This window comes from Etheostoma cragini, chromosome 21, assembly GCF_013103735.1.
Source record: "Etheostoma cragini isolate CJK2018 chromosome 21, CSU_Ecrag_1.0, whole genome shotgun sequence".
Taxonomy (NCBI): Eukaryota; Metazoa; Chordata; class Actinopteri; order Perciformes; family Percidae; genus Etheostoma; species Etheostoma cragini.
This window is the reverse complement of record NC_048427.1, coordinates 10,020,289-10,030,347: the sequence shown is the minus strand read 5'-3', so window position 1 is coordinate 10,030,347 and position 10,059 is coordinate 10,020,289. Positions and strand designations below refer to the sequence as shown.

The following is a 10,059-nucleotide window of genomic DNA, read 5'->3' as shown; positions in this document are numbered from 1 at the left end:
CCCCCCCCCCCCCCCCCCCCATTCCTCCCTCCCTCCCTCCCTCCCTCCATCCCTTGTTCACAGTTTTCTCCTCTTAAAAATAATAATAATCATCATATCACATTGCAAATTGAATGGGTTGTTGTTGCTGCTTCCAACGATGATTTGTTTAAAAAAGTGCTTGTTTGATTCCATTGACACAAAAAGGAACAGCATGGAGTGGAGTAGAAAAGTGGTGACTTGTTTAAAATATATCAATCACTTTAGCAACAGCGTGATAAAAAGATCACAAATTCATGTTCATTGCTTTCTGAGACAGCCGGTGTGTTCTACTGGCCACAACCTGAGGAGTGCGTGGTTACAGAACAGCCAGTTATGTTCAAACATCCTCTTAACTTCAGAACTTGCTGTGTGCTGAACTCCACTTCAATTCATACTACCTCGTGTACATGTGGCTCTCAAAAGAAATGTGATGTCTTCACAATTGACACAACAGTACCATAATCTCAACAAAGCTACATGCAGTCGAAACCAAACACGATCATGTATTGTAATTTGTTGTTCTGACGAATTAAAAAAAAACAAAAACAGTAAATCAAAGCTTTGTAGTCTCAAAGTACACCTGTAAAAACTGTGCTAATTGCATCTCATTATACAAAGTCTTATTACACAATTTTGCCTTTTTTTCCTGAGTTAATACGTTTTTTGTAACAGACAATATATACTTTTTTGCCATTTGAATTCTGGGCCTTTCCCTGCCACAAATATTATTATTGAACTTATCAACATTTTTCATTGTTACTTTACAATGGTATGATGATTGGTAAAACCCAAGGGTTCAGAAAAAGAAATCAAGCAAGTTCATAGCTACCCTCTAAATGTTTTAAATTACATTTAAATCTACGGTACGTTCATATCAAAATCACTACTTAAAAAAAAAGAAGAAAAAAAAAAAGAAGAAAAAAAAAAAAAAAGAAGCGACTAAACACATAATTAGAAGATTTTAAAAAATTGCATTTGAGGCCATGATAGACCCTCCCTGGTCATTTTTGTATTAACATTTAATGGCAGTGTATAAAAAACAAAACTTTGCTACAAGAACAAAATTAGGATGGGTATAGGGACTGTATGGACAGTAACAGAACAGCCCCCTACTGGATTCACCTCGTTTGACCCTTATCTGAAACTTTGGCTTGTCTGGGTTTTTGATCCTGTACTCACTGGCTCACTGACGTCAGCTAACAAACTGGTATACCCTGAGAATTCTGACACTGGAGTCCGTATTCGGTGGTCGACCTCTGTCCCAGGATCACTGCCATAGCTCAGAGGGGTCCCCCGCCCTGACTTGAACTGGGAACCAAAGGCCTGGGCGAAGTTCTCGATCTGATACGTGGTTTCTTTAGTGGGGTTCAGCGGGGACAGGTCTGGGTAGTTGGAGCCGTTGGCGGGTGCAGCGCTCCCTCCGGCCTTGGGCTGCTGCCCCTTGGAGCCCTCTGCTGAGAGAGACAGATCCTGGGGAGGTAGGTTGAAGGTGCCAGGGGAGTGCTGCTTCTCTAACTGCTCAGTTAGCTCCTGAGATGGAGTCAGCTGCTGGTGGCTAGTGGGTTCCAAGTTGATGTGGTAGCCTGCCTGGGAGGGAGAGCCGACGAGCATACCATAGTGGGACTTGGATGAGGATGAGGAGGAGTTTGATGAAGGGGCGACGATGGGCAGTGGGGAGGAGACAGCAGGCGGGTAGCCACAATCCATTGGGGATGTGGTGTACACGTGTTTGTCTGAGAACAAGGGCCCCGTAGGACTGGAGCTGCTGGACAGGAGTGGGAAAGGCCCCGTTGGGCCAAGGCTAGGGAAGGGTCCACTATGGCTGGTGCGCTCAAGGGCCTGCAGGAGGAACTTTGAGTACTCGCTCATCACTGCTGTCTTGTCACCACCGTTGGGAGAGTCATCCTCCAGCTCAGGGGTAACGGGGGCTGCTGGCTGGAGGTCTACGTGGTGTGGATGGTCTGAGAGGTCGAAAGTCACGTCATGGTGGTGCGTCCCCTCTGGCTTATGGCTATAATGGTCTAAAAGGCTTTGCAGTACCTCATCAGGAATGCCCGACTTGTCGTGCTTAAGTTCCAAAGGAGAGGAGTCCAGCATGGCCAGCGTGGGTTCAGGCCCCAGGGAGCCCTGGATGACACTATTGCCCTGGGATGCCATGTGCAATGAGCCGGCTCCATAGTCATTGTGAACTGCATGGAGGTAGCGCCGCTTTTTAACAAACTGCATTGCATCGTCGTAGTTGCTGCTGGTGGTGGGCCCCTGCTTGTTGCCCCCGGCTCCCTGGAGTAGACCCATGTTATCAAGGTCGGAAACCTCCACATGATCCATGGAGCCAGGCTTGTGGCCCAACTGTTTTTGTCCGTCGGCACTGTCTTCCAGAGAGAGGAGGCCCTTGTCCAGGCCTTTGCGGCCAGCTTTTTTAAAGACCAATTTGGGAGTACGTCCCTGGCTGGAGGGGCCAGAGCCCGAGGGGTGCTCCATGCTGAAGTCCTGCAGGCCCAGTTCACGGGCAATTCCCCCAGAGGACGAGGCTGCTGATGCAGAAGCATTCTTCTTCCTCTTGCGCTCACCACCATCACCGTTTTTGGACTTGGCCCTCTTGCGCCCGGAGGTGGTAGAGTTTCCCTGAGTGAGTGAATAGCTGCCCTGGCCTAGTTCCGCTTCGCTGAGCTCCAGCATGTTTGGGTCCAGGCCCTTCTTTATGGCTTCTCCACAAGTTCGTTTGTGCTTCAATAACCGGTCTGTTCTTGAGAAAAACTAAAAGTAGACAGAAAGAAAATGAATGAGGAAAAGAGGAGTATAAGCTTAGTTTCCAATGAATGGACGGAAGCAGTTTTAAATCCTATATATTATTAATTTCTTATAAACAGAAAATATACTGCAATGGTACCATTGAATTTAATGAGAAAACATTAAGTTCCCTGAACTTTTTTGACACTGAATGGCTTTAAAAGGGATTTAAATACAGAAAGACAACATTTTGAATTGCTTACATGCTAATGATAAAAATGCATGTTACTCATTCACATTGTTCAATACAGGCCATTTCAACGCCAAACACATTAAAGTAAAAGACAAAACAGTGGTAAGCTACTTAGCATACAGACTAGATATAACCTACTTGCTGGCAGGTGTCGCAGCGATATGGCTTCTCGCCACTGTGTGTCCTCTTGTGTCGCTCCATGTGGTACTTCTGGATAAAACGCATGTTACACTGGTCACAGCTAAAAGGCTTCTCTCCTGCAAAAGACATGACAGTTTTAGGCCTTGTGTTAAAATAGCAAGGTTTATAGAAACTGATACTGGTGACATGTGAACGCAGCAGGGCTCAAAGTAATAAAAAAATCAACTCCTGAGCCTGAAACATTTTTTCATTGCAATAATATCATTGAATGATTGTGAAAACAAAACTTTTTAGATGTTGTGTATTTACTTTGGCCAAGTCATCATCAAAAAAGCAAATTAGTACATTCTTAATTTGTCCATGCTGACATTAGTTGCTTCTTGTACATTTATTAAAAACTTTGCTTTGTTTAGCTATTCGTATAGCTTGACGTCTAAACTCTGTCCCAAGGCCATTATATTTAAATAATGGCCATGCTGATTTCAAACAGACAGCTTAGTCAAGGCATTTTGGACTGCAGACTTTTACACAGTGGCCATTGTTAATGACAAATCGTACTCCACTATGAACGTGCACACACATATTGTTTTTTATCACAAACGCGGCCGTTCAGCGAAGGAACAGCGGTAGCTGTCAATGTGATAACGCCCTACTTTGCATCTGATTGGCTAGAACTCGTTTAATTGATAGGTGGAATTTTGAGGATTGGTTAAACTTAACGCATAAAAAAAAAAAGAATTCCGTGTGGACTTTTTTTATTTATTTATTTTTTCGAAAATAGTCATATTCCAGAAATCCGGCACCAGGCCCGAGTACTTTGAGCTTTGCGTTAGAACTGCGTTCCTCTGATATAATTGGTAGGTGAAATCAATTGACTTTAAAATATAAAACCGCATGCAAGTTCCCAAATGTATGTATGTATTTAGTTTTCCTCACGGCCGCATGGCGGAGTTCCGGCACGGTGCCGGAATACTTTAAGCCCTGACACAGTCATTCCAAAACACTTCGGATCACTACATATCCGGATGCAGAAACTCACCACTGTGGATCTTCTCGTGCCGCTGGAGGAGATACTTCTGGATGAAACTCATGTTACACTGACTGCAGCGGAAAGGCCTCTCACCTGTGCGATCAAGAGTACAACAATCCGCTCACCACATTAATTAATAAACTCTCAGCCTGTCGTATGACGGCGTTAACCATATGGTCACAATGACACATGAACCTGTGTCATTTTATCAAACACCTGGAGCATGAATACAAAATAAGATGTATTAGACTCACGTACTAAACTGTCTAACACTAACAATAAATATGCTTAAGAAACTGACTGTATTGTATTGTGTATTTAGAATGGTGCAGGGCCCCTTTACAGAACACCATTTCCCACGTCTAAATTATGATATACATATACTCTATAGACTGTAGAGACCATTTTTCAGCTACAGTAACACTCAGAAGAATAAGGAAACTGAGGTCTATAAAATAAAAGTCTAGTTTTACTTTAAATCCTTTATAAGTTCAACATCAAAGTGCCAAGGGAGGCATTTCCAGCAAAGAGAATGACTATGACGTCTAGAAATACATGAGTAATCATCGAGTCATCCTTGGCTTTAGCAATGTCTGGTTTCAAGTAAGGCCCCAAGCACTCCTGGTGACAGGGAAATTAGTGTGATGGGAGTTTAGTGAAGCGTGTAATTTAATGTCTAAGGGGTTCTGAGAGTGCTTGGTTTATTAATGGAAATTTGTGTTTTTTGGGCAACCTTGGTAATATAACATACCAGATTTCATGCAAATGAATCTGGGGGTGTATATTACATAATGTCTTTATACAAATTACAACAGGGACCTTAATCATACTTTTAGTATAACTTGGCAGCTACTTTACATTCTTGACACATATTGAACTTGTCGGAGAGAACAGACTGCCTTCTGTAGCTGTATCTGTTCTGCTTCTGAACTAACATATCCTGTGTGCATCTTATATCGCTTTTTTCAACATAGTATATCTATTCAGCAATGGTGCATTTCGTGAAGGGAGTAGTGTACATAGTTGTTAAATAAATATTTGACACTTTAAATGTATAAATTCTAGAAAAATACTCAGTCTAGAGAAAAGTAAAGCACTGACAAGCAGCGAATGTCTCTCACCTGTGTGAATGAGCACATGTCTGCGCAAGTGGTAGGAGCTGCGGAAGGCAGCATTACAGTGCTCACAGATATGTGGTTTTGAGTTGGGAGACAAGCAGGCCCCATCTGCATCCAACATCATGGCCTAAAACAAGAGAGTACAAGTAAAATATTGTTGACTTCTACCCCATGTTAGTACAGCTCAAACAAATTGAAAGGCTGATTGCCTTTTTTCCATGTGTAGATATTTTTTAGCCAAAGAACATTTTCTTCCTGGTGTAGTGACAGAGATGAGGAAGCAGATAAGTAATTAACCTTTGTCGCATCGTTGCGTTTTCTTCGTGCTTTGCCTCCCTGCCCATCCCCATTGCTCCTTCGCCCTCTTCTACCTGAGGACTCTTTTGGCTCTTTAACCGGTCTTCCATGCATCTAAAGTCAAACGGCAAGGTAAGTTTACCACAAATAGAGGCAGAAATTGCAACTGCAAGAGGAAACAAAAGGTCTACAAATAAAAGCCTGCATATCACAATTTCTGCTTAAGCAGTAAGGGGCTAACTAAGCACAAACAGGGCAGTCTGGCAAATGAATATGTCAAGTTCAACTAAATATTATATTCTAAACGAGATTTAGAACAACAACACTTTCTCACCGGCTCTCCAAGAGAACGAACGTTGCTAAGGCTGAGGTCATGCAGGAGCATGTTCTGGTGATTTTGATGGTGGTGGTTGCCGAAAGACATGTCCGGCATGTCAGTACCACTCTTCCCCGCGACCCCTCCAGCACAGTTCACCCCTACTCCTCCACCCCCACCATAGAGGGGCATCCGGTAATCCAGCTCGCTTAGTCGCTCCTGTTTAATGCCCATGCTTTGGAGGAAGCCCCCGGTGTTCACAGCATTGGCTCCATGGTGGTCCGGAGGCGAATCACGTTCTTTCTTTAGGATCATCTCCTGAGGAAGCTCGCCCATAACGGACTGGGAGGCCAGCCGTGTAAAGCTGGTGACGGGCGGCAGGTGGCTGAACATAAGCATACCTGGTGCAAAATTTGGATCCATGCCACCGTTGCGCAAAAACTCATTGCCTAATTTGTCTTGGATAATACTCATAGTGGTGGTTTTGCTTTGTGCAGGGAAGAAGGAGGGCAATAAATCTAAAGCAGAATGCAGGAGAAGAATATCCTGGAAGAGAGGGCAGATAAAAGAGTCATGTTAAGCATTGATGATTTCCAACAGCGATAAACATCCAATTCAAAGTAATAGTCACATTTGGTTGTAGTCCAAGTCTTAAGTTCAAAATTTCACTTCTATGTCTTGCCAGTAAATTTAGTAACTGCTATAGCCTTCATGGTGTGTACTGGATGCACTACAATGTACTCTGAATTTCCTCTCAGTCACTTATTAATTACTAAATTGGATTTATTAGGCTTTACCTAAAGAAAGCACTGCGTACAGTAACTGGAAACCCTAAAAAATATGTTGAAAAAATACTTTTCACACTGAGGAAAAAAAACTAATCACCAGAAACTTCTGAATTCATTTAAACACCTCATTTTGGGAGACATTTTGAAATACAGCAGCGCATATTGACACATTCATCAGTGAAATGAAAGAAATGAGGTCAATCATCATGAAAGAAATTACTCAAGAGAGTCTAATAGAAGATACATAAATGGAGTCAATGTGTGCCAAGGTATTAGTAAAATAAAATAAAATGGTAAAAAGAGCCCAAAAGACACATTTATGATGAATAATACCAATGATATATGATTAAGTGACTGCAAAGTAAAAATTGTGAAGCTCTGTACTCCAGGGTTCAGCACTAAACGTTTCTATGAATTATGTTGAATATAAGAATGAAAGTTAATCAAAAATTGCCTCTGAAATATTCAATCCTGCACCCGTATTGTTTTGCTTGCGGCATTTAGCACCACATGTGTCTTGGACTGTAGCCAAAATCAAATATGTGGGGTAGGTTGATAGTGTTTGTACAGACATCCCTATTGTTTTCGCACTTTGATGCATGCTGCACTACGCCGGTTGCCATCTTTGGCTAATAAACCAACATGAATGAAAAAGCTGAGTGCAATGGTTGTAATATTGGCAAATTAATCGGTTCACTACACATGCCTAAAACAAACGATATGTAGGTCAACTACATCTAGACATTTCAGTTAAATTAGGCAGTCGGCTGCTAAGTGGTACCGTTACGTGTATCGAAACGAGCACATAAAACTAGAGTGAGGCTGTATTGTTTAGTCTAGACCAGCCGACCATTTGGCTACGCGACACGGAATTCAACAGAAAGCGGATGAGCTTTTGTGATGCATAATTGTAAGCTAGCTAGTTAGCATAGCAAGCTAGCCGATTAGCCACAATGAGACAATCAACGCACCTTTACGTTGTCAATCAAAACAATAGGCTAAGACGCATTAAAAGCCAATATCCACCATTCAAATGAAGTCACAACAACACTTAAAGTTAAGTGGCCTCAAATACGCCGCATATTTGCTCAATACACGTCTAATATGATCCGTTATGGTCAATGTAGCTAATGTTTAGCATGGTTACGTTAACCTACCTAGTGTTGCTATCAAGTTGGCTAACACTAAACAGGATCCATGATTTGATGCCATTCACGAATATATTGGCTATTTAAAATGCAATTATATGAGGGGAAGCATCCTAAAACGAAATGGCACTAATCACTCACAGAAAAATAGCAGTGATACGGTGAAATTAAACAGCAAGTTTGATTTGAAGTAAGGTCAGCGGCATAAATTGCTCATTCTCCAATTCCCAAGCTTTGATGACGCTCGTGAAATCAAATCTGTCTGGCGCTCTATTTATTGTTACCTAATTGTAGCTGTAATTACAACTGTGTAATGCTTACCAGTACGTTCGGTTAGCAAAATATTCCTCGGCGACTGCCGTACATGTGCACTTCGGATCCAGTGACCGAGCTTAATAAAACTGCGCTTTAAGGCAGCTGTGTTTATAACAATCAAGCTGCCATGAGCTAGCTAGTTAGCTAGTAGCTGCTAGCTTCCCAACTGAAACCCCGCATTACGGCCCATGCAACAGAAACAATGATGCTGGGTCTCAGTGCATCTCCCCGAGCCAGACAATTCCGTCGCGTAAATCTCGACAAAACCAAAGTACACGCCAAAAATTAAAATCTATTTAGCTTCCCACTCACCTACACATGACCGCAGTGGGTTTCAAACTTGCCTATGTTATCTCTGTGTTCGTCACTTTAGGGTTTTATTGCCAAAATACTGTGCTTCGGCGGTCGCTACTTTCGTCCATCTTGTCCTGGCGCGGGGAATTGTGGGTGTAGCGGACGGGTCGTGAGAGGAGACGAGGCGACAGGCGAAGTCTGCTGAGGTTTTGGTTTGAGAGAGACTCAGTGGACAAGCTCAGTGGTCTTCATAATATCATAGTATCATAAAAATTATAAAAAATCCATGTGGAAACAGCTGTGCACTATAGTAATGTAAACACCCTGGATCCATTAACACTAACAGACACTTCTGTAATGTTGAGGGACCTGGCGTTGTGCAACTCTTTGTCTTTAACGTTTTATGTAAATCAGGACCACATATTAGGCTACAGTCTACGATCAGAACACAAGAAACAATTCATTTACATTTCTCCTTAACCAGCATCTCCAACTCCCTCCTCATTTTACAATTTCATATAGATTTTTATAATGCCAAATTTGTAGTAATTAGTTATTGTATCATCCCACTTTAAACTTTAATTATTGGGTTCGGTTATGTTAGGCTACAACGTATTTTAATGACATACAAGGTAACCTACTAAGCAATATTTATTTATTTTTGCATTTTTTCTGGGTTTATGTACTTAATATAGTTTTGTGTTTCTGGTTTTGTACATTAGAGTTGGTTATGGTGTGTTGGAATGTGTTTTTGATTTGTACGTTGGTGGAGTGTCCAATTGGGCCCCAGGAAGAATATCCTTTGATGGGATCCTAAATTAAATTGAATTTAGCCCAAAAAAAATCCCCCTGCCACAAACTGTACATTTTCTTTATAAAATGTTTAGACATCATTTGGGGCAACACAGATATGCTCTGCTCAGATCCTGTTGAGGCTTGCACAGATGTGATTCACAAACACACAAAATTCAACACTGATCCAAATTTTAACTCATATCTCAACTCAAGGTATCTGCTTATAGATATTACTAATCTGATACCAGTGCTCTCATATTAATCAGCTCAGGTAACATGAAGCTAGGGGCCATAAAGTTGCCATGACAGAATGGCAGTTAAAACACTGAATTGTATGATGACATGGATAAATAAACAGTATGTAAAATGAATTGGTCACATTTAGCAGTTGTCTTAGTAAAGTCAGTGTTAATGCAAATTCATGCATCAGATCGGTGTATCGCTACACAAAACTACAGCGCTAGATTACCAATTTAGCAAAGCAGACAACAGCCCTGGAGCACAACACCCAACTTTACTGTGAACTGATTTTAGGTAATCTCATTAATTACAAACTTCATCAGGGAATTTTCTTCACTGCAGACATTGTTGATTAAGGCGAGTCCTTCATTATGACCTAGGGCCTGTACTGTATAATGTCCCTCTGTCAAAATAAACTGATTTTGAGACCTTCATTATTTTTGTTTATATTGTCTTCACACATGCCCCATTTTTGCCCCCTTACTGTTCCATTCCTTAGATTGAATAGGACATTTTCTGTTTATGTGTGTGTGTGTGTGTGTGTGTGTGATTGATTCACCGTGACAAGAGTGT

At 41.7% G+C, this 10,059-nt stretch overlaps 1 protein-coding gene across 2 annotated transcripts; it reads right to left on the bottom strand.

Annotated features, from left to right (window-relative positions):
• Positions 1-512: 512 nt before the first annotated feature.
• On the bottom strand, positions 513-8,630 carry znf281b (zinc finger protein 281b). Of its 2 annotated transcripts, none has more exons than XM_034860571.1 (7): positions 8,470-8,630; positions 5,925-6,452; positions 5,591-5,704; positions 5,297-5,420; positions 4,185-4,277; positions 3,143-3,261; positions 513-2,778 (listed from the first exon to the last, which is right to left on the bottom strand). In XM_034860571.1, the coding sequence occupies exons 2-7, from the start codon at positions 6,378-6,380 to the stop codon at positions 1,156-1,158; spliced, it is 2,529 nt and encodes an 842-aa protein (XP_034716462.1). In that variant the 5' UTR covers positions 6,381-6,452; positions 8,470-8,630; the 3' UTR covers positions 513-1,155. The 2 variants fall into 2 exon arrangements, with proteins under 2 accessions (XP_034716462.1, XP_034716463.1); XM_034860572.1 differs by having other exon boundaries at positions 4,185-4,268; positions 8,470-8,629.
• Positions 8,631-10,059: the final 1,429 nt, after the last annotated feature.